The sequence below is a fragment of the Haliotis rubra genome, unplaced genomic scaffold (assembly GCF_003918875.1).
Source record: "Haliotis rubra isolate DU_JTF1 unplaced genomic scaffold, ASM391887v1 Scf69, whole genome shotgun sequence".
NCBI lineage: Eukaryota > Metazoa > Mollusca > Gastropoda > Lepetellida > Haliotidae > Haliotis > Haliotis rubra.
The window spans coordinates 1834730-1854470 of NW_025767401.1; the positions used below are offsets into that span (position 1 = coordinate 1834730).

At 37.5% G+C, this 19741-nt stretch overlaps 1 protein-coding gene across 1 annotated transcript in view; it reads left to right on the plus strand.

The window, feature by feature from the left end:
* The first annotated feature begins 1760 nt into the window (after positions 1-1760).
* LOC124258268 (phosphatidylinositol 4-kinase type 2-alpha-like) overlaps positions 1761-19741 on the plus strand; it is a 40956-nt gene continuing 22975 nt past the window's right edge. The window contains 1 exon segment of the mRNA XM_046692334.1: positions 1761-2227. Within this exon segment, the coding sequence (XP_046548290.1) occupies positions 1895-2227 (333 nt within the window). The 5' untranslated portion in view covers positions 1761-1894.

The window sequence follows — 19741 nt, forward strand, 5'->3', positions numbered from 1 at the left end:
GTCGGAAATAATAATAATAATAATCTGTTTTGTTAGATGGGTTTGGCTCTGTAAACGAGGAATATATACACACAGTTTGGCAGAACAGGAAGTGTTGTAATATCACTTGGCTTTCTGTACAGTGTAAATCAGCGCAGAATATAGCACTATTTTGTCACATGCTTGTCGGAACTGAAGATAGACTTGAAATGAACTCGACCGGATTGACCGTTGCTCATTTAAATGCCACTGGTTTGAGAGTGGAACATTTATATACCACAACAACAGATGAAGATACCCAGGCTGAGATTATATTCCCATACATAACAACGTATGGTATGGATTAACAACTTGTAATTATTTACAACCCGACGTCTCTTGGCTACTTCTTGACCATTCATCAGATGAATGATTTACAAGCAAAATATATAGTAAGCACATTAGGCCAGTGAGATGGAATTAAAAATTGAGATGTACAGAGTTCAAAGTGATTAAGTGGTATGTTTATGCAATTTCATAAGTGGCTTCTAATCAATGTATATCCTTTTCACTGTGTAAACGCTCTGTACATACCAATCTATATCATCGCAGTACCAATCTATTGCATAAACATCTCAATCAAAACATGTCACTTAATCTCCTCGATCTCTGTACATTTCAATCTTTAATTCCATCTCTCTGGCCTCCTGAACGTAATATATATTTTGCTTGCAAATCACATTCTGTCATTCCTGACGAAGGGGCAAGAAGTAGCCAAGAAACGCCGTTTTGTAAATAATACAGAGATTGTACCATACGTTGTTATGTTACCTTCCTTATTCTAAATGCCCATCAAGCATCTATTATGTCACATCGGTATTGTTGTACGAATACATAAAAAAAACTTTGGTCAAACGTACCCTGTAAAGCTTTGCTCGTTTGTTGTTTAACATCAATATTCCAGCTATATGGCGGCGGTCTGGGCCACACAATCCAGTGATCAACATCATGAGCATCAATCTACACAACTTGGATACGATGACAGGACTGTGTTGACCAAGTGAGCGAGCCTGACCACCTGATCCCGTTAGTCGCCCCTTACGACAAGCATTGGTTACTGAAGATCAATTCTAACCCGGATCTTCATGGGTCACCCTGTAAAGAGTCGTCCGTAACAAACAAAGGAATAGGTAATGTTTGCAGGACTTTTGTACACAAGATTTGTTCACCACCAAAACCAGCAAATTTCTTTATATCTCGACTTGAACCAGCTAATTTGAACTACAAATCTTAAACTTACCCGAGGCCTTGGATGCTTACACAAGACACCATGGAGCATCTTATGACATATTTCACCAAGTGTATGTTTAACTAATATGCACAAACGAGTGACAGCCATGCAGTTCCTAAGCTGCTTGTAGTATGGGATATCTGGGTCGGGTTATACTAATAATGCTGTATTGTTCGGCCAACAACAAAATCCTGTTAAATATATATGTCTCCATTCACGGTTATAGTGTAGATATACATTTATGACGTAGGCCTCTTCCAGTGCCTATGAAGAGTGCTTTGTAAAGGCTCTGCTCCGTATATTGTATGGTGAAGTGACATGTTTTAGATACTCATTCTGATTCCTCGATGCGTGTGGAAAAAACCCCCAAAACATACAGGTTACAAAAATGGGAAACCCATTAAACTCGACTGCATATGTAAAGCAACACAAATTGCTTTATGAAAGTTTTCGTTATTATTTACTACCCGTTCCACATTTTCTATATAACTCTCGAACCTGCCCGGTTCGGAATTGTCCGGATCTTAAGAAATCCTAATGGTCACGGAATGAATTGTAAGATGTGTATGCGTATTATTATTGTTGATTACTGACACGGCAGTAGTCGTGTGTTTGTGAAATCCCCCCACCTACGTGTTTGTTAATATGAGTCTAAGTGTACACGCTGACACATCATCAGAGGAGGAGATATCCGCGCTTCATCCCGAAGTTACTTTCGCTCCGAGAGAAAATAACTATCACGAGTACAACAGTCATGGTCCTAGGTCTCCGACTAGGGGGACGGGCACCAAGGAAAGCTCCCCCTTACTTGGACCTAAATCAGAGCACCATGACATAGGAATATGGAATAATTTCCCTGATGATCCTAATTTTCAAGAGACAATACGGATAGCAGAAGACTCGATCGAGCATGGGATGCTACCACAGAGAATATACCAGGGATCAAGTGGCAGCTATTTTGTGAAGAATAAGGAAGGGGTTTGTATTTTGTTCTTATCTGTTTTGGATTTTTTGGTTTTGTAAGTCAGCAATGTCACTATGGCGTGTGCTGATTTCATGTATAGTGCTGTTTTGAGGGGAAGTGTTCCAGATTGAACTTTAACCAGGTGATTCATCTTTGGCTGATCTTGACCAGCTTCTTAACAAACAAGTTTACATTGTTTTGAGTACCAGTCTTTTCTTGATTTATGATTGATTTTGTTCATGTATACTAAGTAAATCATGTCAGAATGACTTCTGTATATCCTTTTTTATGCTGTTTGTAAAATTATCTGTTTCTCATGCAGATATATTCATAGCACTTATAGTCAGGGTGATCATGTTATGTGTAATTTATGTCACATGTTAATAGAACTGACAACAACTGTTTGAAGTTATTAACTGACAAATTCTAAATTTTAATTGTAGTACAATTAATCAATACAAGCAATTTAAAACCACAAGTCAATGTTTCAATTTTACTTGTTTAAGAAGTGTGTCGTAACCATGGTTACTATCAACACTTTTAACTGAGCCATTAAATGGCCTTTCGTGGGATAATTCAATCTCAATAGGTTTGTGATTGTAAATCACTATTACATAACATTGCCATAGTTTAATTACTTTAAAATGCTTATACTGTACTATTGCAGTATACAGCGTGGGTACAGGTTGTACAGCTATAATAATAAGATAGTTTGATGAGTGAAAAAAATTAGGAAACTGAGTTAATAGAGTTCAGGGAGATTCCTCAGTGTATTGCCTGATATAAATTTAAGAAAGTTTATCATGTTTATTACTGGATGTCCACAAAAACAGGATGTATTTTAGGTTTTGCTGTTGGGTTATACACATTTGCAATGGATCAATGATTTGATCAATCATTGCGACCCCATTTATGTTTTCTTATGCACATTTAACATTGAGCATGATGAGTGACAATTCCTGACAAGGCTCACTGAGAACATATAAAGGCAGAGATTCAGAGTTAGAATTTGGCCTTGAGAAGCACATGCATGTAAGAAGTGCCATACTTGGTCTGGTAGTTAGGCTTGGTAACTTGCTAGACTCCATGTAATCATACTCTTATGGCCTGGATTGTTGATCATCATATCAATCACTGGTTCATCTAATCTTGGCTTGACTAGTTCAAGGTTGCAGTGATGTGGCTGTGATATTGTTGGGTGCAGCCCTCAAGGATGTCCAACAGGAGATAACCTTATCTGTGAGAGGTATCACCATATGTTTTGTATTGTTTGAAGTGTACCACAATACACTGACTGCATAGATATGTTTAAGCATATCTGCATAGATATGTTTGAGCATATCTGCATAGATATGTTTAAGCATAGTAAACAGAAGTAGGTAAGCATATACCACTCCGTTCAGTCACAAGTCTGTACTCATGATAACAAGGCAGAACATTTCCATTATTCCAGTCCATCACTTGCGTTACTTCTTGATACCTGAACTGTTCACTTAGACCAGTTTCTGATTTTTTTTCTTCAAATTTACATTTTGACACCAAGCCATGAAATATTAATCTTACTTAGGACATTAACAGTGCTTGACATTTGGATAAGGCTGATATGATGAACTCATATGACAATGCCAACATATTGATCGTTTATATAAAAGGAGTTGGTAGACCAGCTGATGTGCTCATAATTACAAAAATTTGTTAAATGATATGTATTGACCAGTTGATTCAGAGCACGGCATAACACCACTGACATTGCATCAATACTGTCACATTCCTCAGGCCACAATATATTAATTATTAGATTACCATGCATATTTGAAGAACAATGCTCACACATGCATGCGCACCCAAATATTAGACTGCACAGTTATAATATGCACAGGTAGCTTGAATTCTGGTTGCAGTATGAATGTGTATCATATATACCTGATGTATGGCATATTTATGGAGGACAGATGTAATGGAGCACACAGAGATATGTTGTCATCTGTCGGTACTTCGGAATATCAAAATGGTGTGACAGCTAGGGATAGAAATCTGATGGTCAGTGTGCCTGATGTTGGGCCAGTTTTAAGGTGAGTGTAAGGTTATCAGGGAGATACACTGACCCTGTTTTATGTGGGCCAATGGACAAATAGAACACCAATTGTTAGTACTTGTAGGTGCAGAGACAACACAAATCAGCCAAGTCATTGTCAGCAAGATAAGATAGTGTTGAGATTCCTCCTGTTCATTGACGCAATGAGTATATTGTGACACAGCATGTCCCCTATAGCCATGCTTGTCACCAGGGTTTACTATACTTAGTATGAGGGGCTTGAGGTATGTGCTTGGTGGTTTGTGTGTCACTGTGACCTAGGTTTCATGGATTGTTGTCTAAGCTGTCAACCACTGGTTTGTCTGTCTGCAAGGAATACGACATTCACTCATCTACAATGTCTACAATGTGCACAGGACCCTAGCAGAGATTTACCTAGACAGGCTCAGAGGCCAGAGGGTGATAATCAAGATCTTTCTAAGTCTGCAGGAAATCCCTAACTGAATTAATAAATTCAAAATTCTTGAACATTTATAAAATATGAATAGTAGAATATTCAAATTTTGAACATTATGTTTTCATCCCAGTTTTTTAAAGGGCCTTGCACTTGGAATTCCAGATCAATCTAAACTGTGATATACCATTGTCTGGATATTGCCAGATGAGAACATTTGTCAGAGTCTGAAACACCTTGTAGACCAAGTCCCTGAGCCCACTAACGAATCACAGTGTGTAAGTGTACCTTGTATTTATTCCACTAAGCCAGTGAGTGAGTGAGTTTAGTTTTACACCGCTTTTAGCAATATTCCAGCAATATCATGGCAGGGGACACCAGAAATTGGCTTCACACATTGTGCCCATGTGGGTAATGGAACCCGGGTCTTCAATGCGACGAGCGAACGCTTTAACCACTACACAAAGCCAGTTATAAATTTGACAAATACCGGTAATCTAAACTAATGCATGAAAATTAAGATCTCATGAGGAAATGATTCATAGTACGAGCAATAGATTTACTTTCAGAAATTGAAAAGGTATTACTGACTTCAATGAAAATGGAGGGAGCAAACCTTCATGATTAATAGAGCTTGTTTTTATCTTCCTGGAAGTGAAGTGACGATCTACAAATTCAAAGATTGATGATTGTCCCTGATGGCACACCTAAACATGATGAACATCTTTAGGCACACCTGGTTTCATAGGGCACACCGAGCCATCTCAATTAGTATCCTGCAGCACATTAATGTCAAAGGGCATACCTCAGTATCTCAGTAAGCATCACATGTCTGTAACTGTTTGTGATTTACCTGCACCAAACACAAGCTGAAACTAATTGGGAGAGATGTGGAAACAATGTGTTTCTGTTTGCTAAAATTATCACCAAAGTTCACATTGGTCTGTTGAGTACATGGTGTAGTTCTCATCATTGTTGCTTTACATTAATCATGTGTATTACATTGAAGAAATGTTCTATGTAATCAGTTCAAAACAAAGTTGGTTGAATTTCCAACCAATTTCCATCCAATAATGATTAAACATTCATCATTAAAGATTATGTGGTGAGTACAGGGGCCACATGGGAAATGAGTTAAATACAACTTGTGTGCAACTAATTTTAGATTTATGGTTGAAAATCGGATGATATGGGCAGGAATTCTCAACAATTGTTGACAGTGTTTGTTTTTGAAAAACAATAATTAATTAGCAATTCCAAACACTTTTACAAACCATCATTGTCAGGATCATCAGGTGCTGGATACAACCGGGGTAATCATTTTAAGAAGTGTTCATCACAACAGTTTTTACCAGATTCTAAGGTATGGTTTTGAAATTAGCAATGAGGCAATGTTTATGCTTTGTTTCTTCTGTAAACAAGATGTTTAGACGATGGCTGTCGTTGCTGTGGACTGTGCTAGCGTGGTATTGCGGCAACTCTCAACACTGATGCAATGATGGTTTTTACCTGACTACAACTGTAGAAGTGTCCCTGTGATATTGGAATGAGGTGGTTACAACCTGTGACCTGTGGATGTTTTACTCGGATAATAAGTGTTGTTGTTGTTTATGCTGTAAACTTGAGGGACATTTAACAAGGTTATTGTCAGCCTATTGTTGCACAAGCCTTGTACGCTTACTGTGTCATCTGCACACAATCCCACAGGCCTGTCACAGCTGTTCATACATACAACACTGGGAGAATGTTACGTGTTAAACAAGACAATATGACAGGCAGAGATGTATTTGCTTTCATTTGCTATGTTTGTTAACTCTCCAATTTGATATTATTATATTTTGTGTTTGTTCTCTTCATTGATTTTGACCCATGGTAGCAGACAAATAAAAACTGAATATTATATAGTGTGTCCCAAAGACCAATAAACTCGATAATGCACAGTCACCGTGATAACAGATCTGAATCTGAATTTTATATTAGAAACATTTTCTGTAGATGAGACACTTGTGATACAATATTTTTTTATTTTTGGTGGCAGTAGGGTAACCTAATAGTTAACGTGTCCGCTCGTCATGCTGAAGACCCGGGTTTGATATCCCCGTATGGGTACATTGTGTGAAGCCCATTTCTTTGTCCCCGCTGTGATATTGCTGGAATATTGTTAAAAGCGACGTAAAATCATACTCACTCAATTACTATTTTTATTTTTCATTTTGAGACATCTAGTACATGAAATACGAAACTGTATGAATTATTGCATTATGCATATCGCTTGCCTCATGATAATGTCGAAACTAGCAGGAAAATAATGGAAGCAGTGTTACTGTCATAAAGGGCTTTTTTTTTATTAAGTCAAAATGAAAGTTTCAAGTGTAGTCATCTTTTTTAATAGAATTGTGAAGATAAAGAACAACATGTTGTTGATTTAGTATATTTTTTACAAGGTTCGAAGTCTATAAGTAACTTGATTCAAATAACTACATGTGTTCTCTTGTATGTGACAAAGCCCTACTTTAGGTGGAAGTATGAAGTTATAGCCCATGCTTGTAGTGACCGTAACAATGTTCCCCTGCAAGTCAGTCACACTGGGAATGGCTTACACTGAAAAAGGACTCTGATGAAAAAGAAAAATTTGACTTGTTGAAAATGTTTCTCAACAATGTTTTTGAAAATAATACAAATAAACAAAAAGATGTGTTGTCATTGTTGCTGATGGGCATGTCATGAGGAACAACAAGTTAATTATACAAGCCGATTGAATGGCTGTACTTGCCAACTTTCGTTTTAGAAAATGTCATCAGAAAGGAATGTCTATTGACACATTTGCTTGATGTGTGTTACGATGTAGAGTCACGATACTGCGGTTGATTAATCTCAGGTGAAATATATATTCATGGGTGCTTTAGTAACTCTGTACATGGCCTGTTACTGGAATGCTGAAAACTTGTTGACAGATATTTTAAATGTGTGTGTCCATTGTTTCTTGGGTTGCATCATGTTCCTTTGGTGAACATTTACTGTTTGAAGCATTCATAAAATATTTATATTTTGTCAGTGTGTCTGTCAGACCAGCACAGTTCACAGGTTCACAAGAGTTTAAGTCTCATCTTTTGTTGGGGATCCAGCATTGTAGAAGATTTCGCTATCCCTTCCTTATTGTATAGACAAAGTAATTTTTTGTGAAAGAGTATTTGTGGGTTTTTACTAAAGTGGTGTCATTTCATACCTACACCATGTTCATCTTTCCTGTGAAAATCAGCTGACACATCGGAGATGATACTCATTTTTTTCGGTTTCTTTAGTTACAACAAAATACACTGAAAACACATAATGACATTCATGTTTCAGATTAACACAGTTTCAGCAGTACAACTTGAAATACATCAGTCAGATTCAAATACATCTTGAAATACATCAATCAGATTCAAATACATCTTGAAATACATCAATCAGATTCAAATACATCTTGAAATACATCAATCAGATTCAAATACATCAATCAGATTCAAATACATCTTGAAATACATCAATCAGATTCAAATACATCTTGAAATACATCAATCAGATTCAAATACATCTTGAAATACATCAATCAGATTCAAATACATCTTGAAATACATCAATCAGATTCAAATACATCAATCAGATTCAAATACATCTTGAAATACATCAATCAGATTCAAATACATCTTGAAATACATCAATCAGATTCAAATACATCAATCAGATTCAAATACATCTTGAAATACATCAATCAGATTCAAATACATCTTGAAATACATCAATCAGATTCAAATACATCAATCAGATTCAAATACATCTTGAAATACATCAATCAGATTCAAATACATCTTGAAATACATCAATCAGATTCAAATACATCTTGAAATACATCAATCAGATTCAAATACATCTTGAAATACATCAATCAGATTCAAATACATCAATCAGATTCAAATACATCTTGAAATACATCAATCAGATTCAAATACATCTTGAAATACATCAATCAGATTCAAATACATCTTGAAATACATCAATCAGATTCAAATACATCAATCAGATTCAAATACATCTTGAAATACATCAATCAGATTCAAATACATCTTGAAATACATCAATCAGATTCAAACCTTAACAGTGGTATTGTTGTTTGTCTTATGCCTGAATACAGAAAAAACTTTAATGTTATTGTGTTGCCGTTTTTATGGATATTACTCAAATTTAAATTCCTGTTTTGTGTTCGTGGATTTCAATCTTTTGTCAATTATCACCCAAGTTCCACAATACTCCCAGAATAAATTTGATTGAGATTGCCTAATGTCGCAGAATGTGGTCAACTATTTGACAACTGTCAATCAATAATAAAGGCTGTCAACCCTACCTATTCATGGTTTTGCTTGTATTCAGGTAGTGGCTGTCTACATTGATAATCTTGGAGAGTGGAAGATAGTGTCTCAATATAACTATAAAAGGATCTTTTTAGGTAAGGAACCTGTGTTCTTAGCATCTAAATTGGGTAAATATGGTCAAAATTGGATATTTTACTGTTCTTATTTTTTTATGTAAATTATAAGGAATTGGTAATTTTTTATTCAAATTGGGAATTTTCGCTGTCATTTACTGGCGACTTTGTACTGAAATATTCACCTTTGAGCAGATGTATATTAATCCCAGGACTGGCCCTGAAAAATGATTGATTGCTCTGCCTTTGCTTGTATTATATTGCTGATATAGACAGACATAGAGGATATCTACCATCTACCTATGGTCAAGTACCATGTGTGTCTGGTTGAGTGACCTGACCTAATAGGAGTGCAGATGAAAATGTCACATGACGAGATAAGCATCCTATTTGAGAATAAAAGACAGACGTTCTATTTTATATCTATTTTTGTCACGATATTCATGGGCATACTATGAAAGTGTCAATGAGCATGCAGATTGAAAGTAGTTCTGGCATTGACTGTTATTTCACTTGAGTGAAATGTGGAATATTTTTTTTCAAACACATATTGTGTTTCATGTGTTTGAAGTAAATTCCTCACCAGGTATATCCACTTGTGTGAGTAATTTGTTAATAGCACAAATTGGACCATTCCGATTTCTTTGTCGGAAACTGTAGCCTTTGATTTGGACCTGGTCTGTCAAGGATGAGTCTGTTACTTTACTTGTTTTAGACTGACGGCTTGAAGTTGACTTGACTGCTTCAGATAATACACTTCACAAGTGCAACTCCCAGTGTCTTCAATACAGGAAGAAATATTTAATTTCCCTTATGTTCGACATGGTGAAAGTAACCTGTCAGAAAGTGTACTTGCTTAAAAAATTATCAAAGACACAAGAACAAAAGAATTTCATTCTTGTAACTTCCTTCATTTATTTCTAATTTGACCCAAATGTCAAGATTTGTTTGAAGAAGAAAATCAATGCCCTCAGCTTTGGTGTCCTGTGTATAAGGAGTTATCTCCCCTGTTGTGTTTGATGTTGTCACATGACTTAACAGGTGGTTTATTTTCCTTGAGCTATTTATAGCAGGCTACTGGCCACGTTTCATGGAGCAGAGAGGGCAGCTCTCACACAGGTGTGTGGAAGTGTTGGAAGTGGCCACAACAAGAGTCTTGTGGGATATGCGTTGACATCTGTTGTAGATTACAATATGTGATCAGCTGGGGGATATCGAGGACAGGGAAGTGATATGGATGATTTCAGATGGTGGTTGTCTGTGTGTGGATATACTTTGCTGGGACTGAAATTGGCGCCTGATAGTCAGCTGGTACTGAAGGATTATTGACACTTTGTTTGGAGGGACAGTGTGCTGGGGCTTAATGTGAGCTCAAAGTGCAAATCAATTGGAAAAGTTTTTTGTTGAGTTGTGCCATTTATTAGAATGATCTAAGATATGCGATATATTTCCTTTTTTCTTTTGCTTTTCTTAGAACAGCCTTGAGGAAAAAGAAACCAATTTCTCAGAAATGTGTCCTAAATGAGTGTTGGATTAACAGATTACTGTTCTGTAACTATACTGGCTTAATACATTGACTTAACCAGTTATGATCACAAAATGACTTGATATTCACATTAAAAGTGAACATGCTGGGTTAGTGTCTGACAAGGAAACGATCTGTACATTTCTCAAGGGTCTACTTGCAGTTGAATGAGTTTCAGGATTTGAGATATTGACGTGAGTATATGCAACAAAGAAAAATGTCAATTTCAAAAGGTGACAGGACTCAAATATTTGAGAAGAATGAGCGCACAGTGGTGAGGAGAGCTTCAGATACATCTGAATATTATGAGGCAATGGAATCTCTACCAAATGTGATTCAGGAACTGCCATATCGAAACACATTTCCCAACGATCCCGACTTTGGGAGACTTGTTCAAGATGTGGAACAAGCAATTGACATTGGAATACCTCCCAAATTAAGCTCAAAAGGAACAAGTGGCTGTTACTTTGTCATGAATAAACAAAAGGTAAGATTCTAACTCACAGGTTCAAACTAAAACAGCTACTTGTATATGATGTTATGCCGTTATGTCCTGTTATAACATGAAGTCTTGTTATATGGAATTTTAGTGAATACATCTATGTTGTAAATAAATGTTTTTTGCTGAGGAATATATTCTTGGGAACCCCACACAATGGCTGTATATCTGGGGGGTTTCAAGGTGACAGTTTCATAACAAGTTCTTCTAATTTTGAACACAATACATGAAGTTTGAAAGCAAATCCTAATTTGAAAGCATGATTTGAGAAAACATATTGTAAGAATGACTTGAGTGGAAAAAATGGACATGTTTTTAAAAATGTAAAATATTTGGTGTTGAGTTCATTTTAGTGCAAAGATTAATTTTTGTATTTTTTTATTTCTATTGTTGATATTAATTTCACTGTATGTTTGAATGTGAATTCAAATTCAGCTGGGTAGACCCTGACATATGATATGGATCATGGACTGAACTGTTTGTATTGTAAACTTAAAAGTGTGGGCTAGGGATTGGGGATAAGTAGACCAGCTGAGTTAGTAAGGTGGAATAATCTTGGGGTAATGGGTGTACAGACACGGCCATATCACCTCACAATGGTTAAACTTAGCAGCAGTGCCTCAGGCAGTTGAGTCGTGTTCCGATGTGACACCCAGGAAATTGAGGAGGTCGCCTGAGGGGCTGAAGGATGTGATGGCGATGTACATTGCAGATATTGACATGCATCCTGCCGATATGTGCCATGTTATATTTCAGAATGACATCGAGGACATTCACATTAAGTGTTGCTTACAGCCAAGCTGTACAGATATAGAGGGTGTTTTGTAATATAGTTCTGTTCAGCAATGTTTAGATTGAGGTTGCAGACTTTTGTGAAAAGATCACTTTGTACAATGAGTATTTAAGCACTAGCACAAATTAACAGGAAAACAACTGACTTGATTTAGGTTTCATTTAGCATGGAACATCTATTAATAGGGCTGGCTGGAATGATCCATAATTTGAAATATCATTTGAAAGACTATTAATGTTTTATTAATATGGAAATTGTGTCATTGATGATATTTTACATTAACTATTGCAATCATGTTTATAGACTGAATACACAACTCGTTTGTAGTTGTTTGTAATCCATGCATAAACATGTCTGTATTTTGGGAGGTATGTCTTATGGGAAGATACCCCCGAGCAGTGATGTGAAATATTTTGATTTCTTTCTGATTTTCCTCATTTTTGCTTAAAGTTACTTCTCCAATATTTGTACATAATCAATAGACATTTAGTAAACAACTATTGATCTCCATGATCTAAATCGACAGCAAGCAGTGGTATTAACACGGCTAGTGGTAAGCAGTGAGGTTTAAAGGTTGGCAATACTTCAAGGTGTAATTATTGACACTGTTATCCCATGGCTGCAGTTCTACTTACAGTTTGTGGTCCATGTTGAAGTGTGGGTATGTGACAGATGGTATGTAGGAATCAGGTGTTGATATGGACATTGTTCTGGTGCCATCAAGTAGAACCTGATTAACATGGCCAGGCCAGGTCATGCTTGTGTCCACATGGCTAGTGTTGAATAGGGACAGAATGGAATAACTACATTTACATTTTCTGTACTGAATTTTATGTGAATTTGAATTTAAAGTGAAAGTGTTTTTGCTTATATGAACATGTGCGTGTTTGAGGTGGATGGTAAATAGACATTGCTTTGTGCTCTTGATAAGATCCAGATAACAGTAAACAGTCACGCTGAGTGAACGCACAAGACTTCTCATGTTAGGGAGACATTCTATGATGAAAGAGAGACTCAACCATTGAACTAATACAATAAGTTTGAGAGATTTGATAAAAACATGGCTTGGGACATATTGTTCAGTCAAAATAGTTCTTTACATGTAACGTGTCCTGATGATAAAATGTTTTTATTAACGAAGACATGTGAGTACTGGCACAAAGTGTCACATGGCACCAGGGGCGGTGAGGTAGTCTTGTGGTTAAAGCGTTCGCTTGTCAGGCTGAAGACCCGGGTTTGATTCCACACATGGGTACTATGTGTGTAGCCCACTTCTGGTGTCCCCTGTGATATTGCTGGAATATTGCTAAAAGCGGCGTAAAGCTAAACTCACTCACTTACATTACACAAGTTTGTGAATCATGACCCCATGATAACTGTGATGTCCAACCGGTGTACCTGAGTCATCTGATTTTGCTAGCAGGTAACAACGAGCAAAATGTTGTAACATGTCCCAGTCGTTCAGCCCCCGGGGCAAGCCCCAGTCAGTATCAGGGGTCAGGTGCTTCTTGCATCATATCCCATCCGCTACTTTGTCTGCTTGTAATTGGGGAGCAAGGCTGTACAACTGCTTTGTTTACCTTTCATATTGGTCACAATGTAAAGAAATAGGCCTGTGTCATCAAAGGACGTTTAGTACGTCCAGTAAAAAGAGCGTTTTGTCCTTGACTATTTGGGAACTGTGACTGATATCTGTCAGAATTTGGTGTGTCTGTGTATAAATATTGGAAGCATATTTAAGTTAAGGCTAGATGGTGATTGCAGTTTCTCTGAGAACAAGAATCAATATGTTATCATGCAATGGGAAGACAAAATCATTTTGAAATGACGTGAGATTAAATAACGTTAGATTAAATAGGACTGGCTGTTAGTTGTAGTGGTCTAATTTGAAATGCAGCAAGCTGGTTCACTCAGTGTAGTGCCAGTGTGTGCAACTATGGAGTGAAAATGTCAGGAATGAGTGACACTTGTAATTCTGTAGTCAGCTGTTGTTTATATTTAAACTTAACCATGAGGAGTGGGTAGTGATGGTGTTGAAGTCAGCAATATTCCTGCTATATATCGTGGTGAGGTGTAGACATTGAGGCTTGACCTCACAAACCAGTGATTGAGAGCATGAGCAACCCTACACTCCGTCAGGGCACTGGGACAAACGGTTGCATGGCTTGACCAGCCAGTTCATTAGCATGCTCTCCAGTGAGTGAGTAAGGTTTTATGCTAATTATTTCAACATTCCAACAATATCACAGTGGAAGACACAGGAAATGGGCTTCACACATTGAGTGAGTGAGTTTACTTTTAAGCCTCACGTAGAAATGTTCCTGCAATATCGTGGCAGGGGACACCAGAAATGGCATTCAAACATTGTACCAATGTGGGGAATTGAACCTGAGTCTTCGGCATGATGAGCAAACACTTTAACCACCTGGCTACCACACCTCCCCTTCACACATTGAAACCATGAGGGGAATCGAACTTGTGTCATTAGCGTGACGAGGAAACACTTTAACCACTATGCTACCCCACTGTCCCTTCACACACTGAAACCATGTGGGGAATTGAACCTGAGTCTTCAGCCTGAGGAGCAAACGCTTAACCACTAGGCTACCCCACTGTCCCTTCACACACTGAAACCATGTGGGGAATCGAACCTGAATCTTCAGCGTGAGGAGCAAACGCTTTTACCACTAGGCTACCCCACTGTCGGAATGTTCTCACAAGTAAGCCATTGCTGTGGAACAATTCTACCCTGATCCCCCCAAATTAACTTTTGATATTGAAGTGGTCGGGGCTGGTTGGGGTGAATATCATAATATTTTTCTTGTCAAGATGCCAGGATGATCAAATCAAGAGACGACATAAGGGGTGTGAGATTCAGTCTGAATTGTTGCAACAACAGGAGTTAGGACAGACATGTGATTGATTGCTGCTGTGCTGTCAAGTTGGACCACATTTTCGTGGTGAGTCAGTATGTCGCGACAATGTACATGAAGACAGAAACGTCATAAACTGCTTGATTATTGGACAGTCTGACAGCTAATGACATACGTGAAGTCGGGGTTCTGAGGGCAAGGTATGTTCTGACTACTGCCATCATTGACCATGGTGATCAGGTCACATTATGTTCAATCACTGAATCACCTCCAGCCATTGGCTAATTCTGATTAGTGGCTGGAGGTGTCGGTGATTACTCTACTTCACAACTTCCTGTCTAAACCCATGCACATCGATTGTGCAATTATGATTTATTTCTTGATCTCATTTTGATTATCTGAATGTATTTACATCAGATCTTTGATATCTCCAATGTTTTGTATGTCAGCAATTCTTTTCTGTGCTTCTGGAAAAAAAGATGAACAGTAATTATTGTTACTGATCTTTGTAATAGCATTGCTATTGCACAATTACGGATGTCATCTACAGTGGGCAGGTGGTTATGTTCAATACAGATTACTTTATAAATGGTTGGTCTCAACCAAAGAGCTTGGCTTGTGATGTTTGTTTGAATGTTGTTCTTATTATTGAGTGTTACAGATTTCAGTCACGATATGTACCTGGTCCCATTTGCAGCCATAGTTGCATATTTAGGTCTGATTTGAATGACAAAACAATGATGAAAATAAGCATCCAATTAACTTACTTGCAAGTGCCAAGAAATATCCATGGGAAATTCCTGATAAGAAGGGCGATGAGATTAGTGAGATGTCCAGTGGTGGTGTGTGGTCCTGTGGTGGCGTGTGGTCCTGTGCATAGAGCCCAGGTCACAAATCAGTTGAAGTTAACTATAGGATAAAGCATGACCCGCGGCCATTACGAAGAAGTAAGGATGTTTTCCCGAGGGCCGTAGGCGCTACCCATGCCCTCCGCGTGCGCTGCCCGCACTACCCGTCTTGGGAGGAACACACTGTTCATGCTGACAAACAATCTCATTCTTCACAGCGATCCTTCGTAGCCTAGTGGATAAAACCGCCAAGCTAGTAAGCAAAGGGTTGCAGGTTCGATACCGGGTGTCGGCACTACATGTTGGAAGTTTTCAATAAGGTCATATTTTACGATTACATTCAGTGATGGCAAGACAAAGTCGTATCAATCTTCAAAACAAGTAATAATTCAAAGTCAAGGGCTATTCCTCAGAAAATCCCTGGGCAGAGGGACGATATAGAAGTAATACCCCCTAATCGACGGGGCATCGGGATATGACAAGAAATGCTGCCTCGCTAGAATAGAGTGACGTCACTGGAGGTTTATAAGCAATGTATCAGCGAGGAGAGTCATTGGATGGGTGACCGTGTTTCTAATAAGTTTGTTCAAAATTGCCGCTGTTCACCCATCAGAGAATGGGTACCCCGGTTGGATAAGTCATGTTACTATTAACCTTTTAGCACCTCACAGGCAGCTTGGGTTATCAGGAGTGATAATAATCAGATTGTGTGCTTTAAGACGATAAATATTCTTAAGTATTATAATTAATTAATTAATTATTATGTAGCATCACATCCCAAACAGAACTGTGCAAGTAGATGTGTCCAGGGTATTTATCACAACAATTATTCAGTGGACAAAAGAGGATGACCTGTTCTTTGTAAAGATATAGGTTGTGAATAATTCCAACCAACGGCCCAGGAATATAAAGCATGGAGACAGATGCTGTTGGTGTTTTATGTGATGGTATTGTCAGACAATCCATTGCACACAGCGTTAAGTGTTTCAAATACCATTTTTTAAGACCATGATGACTCATTTTGTCATTAACTATGCCTAACTGTCACTGTTTACGTACAGTATATTCAGGACAGTGAAATCTGATCAGAAACTTCTATAAAGTTTTCATGTAAATTTCCAAATTTAGTCAGTCAAGCCATTTTAATGTTTAATGTCCTTGCTGTGGTGTATAGCTCCACAATGTTTAAAGGGATATGGCATAGTGAGGTTTGATAGACCAATACAATTTGCTTAATGTTAGGCATGTCCCTTTGGGGTAGTGTTGATTACAACATTTTGAGATTGGTGAGGTAGATTGTTGTCTCATTTCATTATTCTCCAGCAGATTGTCAATAGTACAACCCGTCTCTGTTTAAACACGGAGCTTTAAGCCTTTCTAGCCATGTTCATCATTGGAAGAGCCATTTCATTACTTGGAAGAGCACGCATATTGGAATTTGTAAATATCGATGTTGAGAATGACGCACACTCCGTTCGGGGTCATTGTTCTCATGACAACCGTGGGTCAATGGAGTCATTGTTTTATTCACCTTCTACCACAATACTACTTGCTGTGCACTTCTTGTTATAATTAGTAACAAAGCCAATCAATAAAAACTTGCTTAGAGATTGATTGTATATCCACTACTGACGCAATGATTAATCTTAGTGCTTTATTTATAGGTGCTACATCATGTCGCATGTTTCATATGTTGTATCCTATTTGCTGTCTTTTCTGAAAATGCTGATCCATTCTTTTTGAATTAAACTAACACTAGACTACGCTATTGCCGACCCATGAAGATCTGGGTTAGAAATGATCTTCAGCAACCCATGCTTGTCGGAAGAGGCGACTAAAGGGATTGAGTGGCCAGGCTTGCTGACATGGTTGACACAATTACGTAGATCAATGCTTATGCAGTTGATCACTGGATTGTCTGGTCCAGACTCGATTATTTACAGACCGACGCCATATAGCTGGAATATTGCTGAGTGTGGCATAAAACTAAAGCTACTCACTCACTCTATCGCCCCAGTATATTATATTGCCAAATCTAAAGTGGCATATATTATAATGTGACCTTCTCAGGAAGGGTAAAGTCTATATAAATGTAATGAGAGGGAAACCACCACAGAAATGACACAAACTTTTGACAGCCTCGTTAAGACAGGTAATCACACTCGGCTGCAGTGCTGTTGGACCAAGGCTTTATTGCTTTAAGCCTCAGGTGTACATTAATACGTCTACATGTGCTTGATCCAAAAGGCAATCTTTCCAATCAGTTATCATTGTTATTCAGCGTAACATCACCATGGTGCTAGGATTAATGTCCTGCATGATCATGACCAGGTAACACTTGTCTTGTATCTCTGTGGGGCATAATAGAGATAATCCCCACATAATTGTCCCTAGATTATAGTCCGTTATCACTTGTGATGTAACATATTCATTCATTTATACAAGTTCCACTGCTTGGCAACACGTATACTTGATTTAATACTGAAATGCTCTGACGTACATCAATAATAATTATTATTTAATTTTTGCCGCAATTTTGCAGTTAGTAAAAAATGAATACAAATAGAATGTTTTCCCCAGGATTTTGTTTTGGAGGTTTGAGTTTTAGTTTGTTTGATTTGTGTAAAGCCTCGTCTCACTAGATCTGACTTTTCACTTTTAAATAATGGATTAGAGTTTTAATATTGTGTTATTTCTGATCCACACTTACTTTGACATTATTTTTATGATCAGACTGGTGTTATTACAGTCAGGTGCATAAATACACTTTTCAATCCTGATTTTATTTTTAGCTACAATATTTGTTTTTAGGAGTCTTGGATTATTTGAACATGATGAACAAGCATACTGTAAGGCGTATAGAAACTAGTGTTTAAAGTATAGAACAAAGTTTATGGATAACAACTTGTTTTATTCGTGAGTGCAACGTTTTGATACAGATTCTTGTACCGTTGTTCAAAGTCCTGAGACTTTTACCAGTTTAGATCTAGATGTTATAAACATTTCCTTGTGATAAGGTTTGTTTCTATGTCCTTTTTTAATCATTTATTTGTAGATATATTTTTTAAAACTCAAATAACCTTTTGGCTTACTGGCAGCTGGGGATGTATACACTGATCAGTTGACCTTGGTAATAATGTAGCGACTTGACCATGCTTTAGCCGGTGAATTTGGCAAATTATAAGTATGCACCATGTTATTATTATTTTTATTTTTATTATTAAAAAGAGGATGTAGATAGGTGGAGTATTGATTGGATGACCTCCTTTGGATACAATGGTTAATCATGCTTTTTGTGGAACCGAACCCATTATTGAGATGATTTTAGGCAAAATGGTTTTAGATTTTATTAACTGTACTTATCTTTCTTTTTTCTTTTTTTTTTGTGGACTTAGGTATGTTTTTTTTATCATGATGTATATATTTTTAACTCAGTATGAATGTGTGGTTTAAAGTGACATGCCAAACTTCACTGCCAGATGTTGGTTCTAGATATCAGTGAAGACAATATCTGATAGTGAATCGGTACTTGCCATAGAACATGATACTATGATCTGAAGTATTAACCAGAAATCTAGACATGGCATTGTATGGGGTCAGTGATGTGTGGTGTGATAGAAGTTGGTGTAGTAATACAAGAAAAATCTTATGGATAACAACTTCTTGATTGCCCACCTGACGAAGGGGCAAGAACTAACCCAGAAACGTTGTGTAAAATAAATCAAGAAGTTGTTATCCATAAGATTTGTCTTGTATTACTGAGATAGTATGCCAAAAGAGTGGGCAGGATAGAACAAGGAACATGTCCATTTATAAGTATTGATTGTTTTGTTTATTTGTTATGCCACACATAGAAACATTCAAACATTATGATGTTGGCCCGTACATATTCTTGTCAGGACCAGACAATCACGTGATTGATATCATGAGCGGCGGTCCATGTCATTGAGGCTGTCACATGATCAGTTACTGAATCTGACAACGTGGTGGGTTAGGCCACCTTGTCCAACCAGCGTAGGCTTTTGAGAAACGTTTT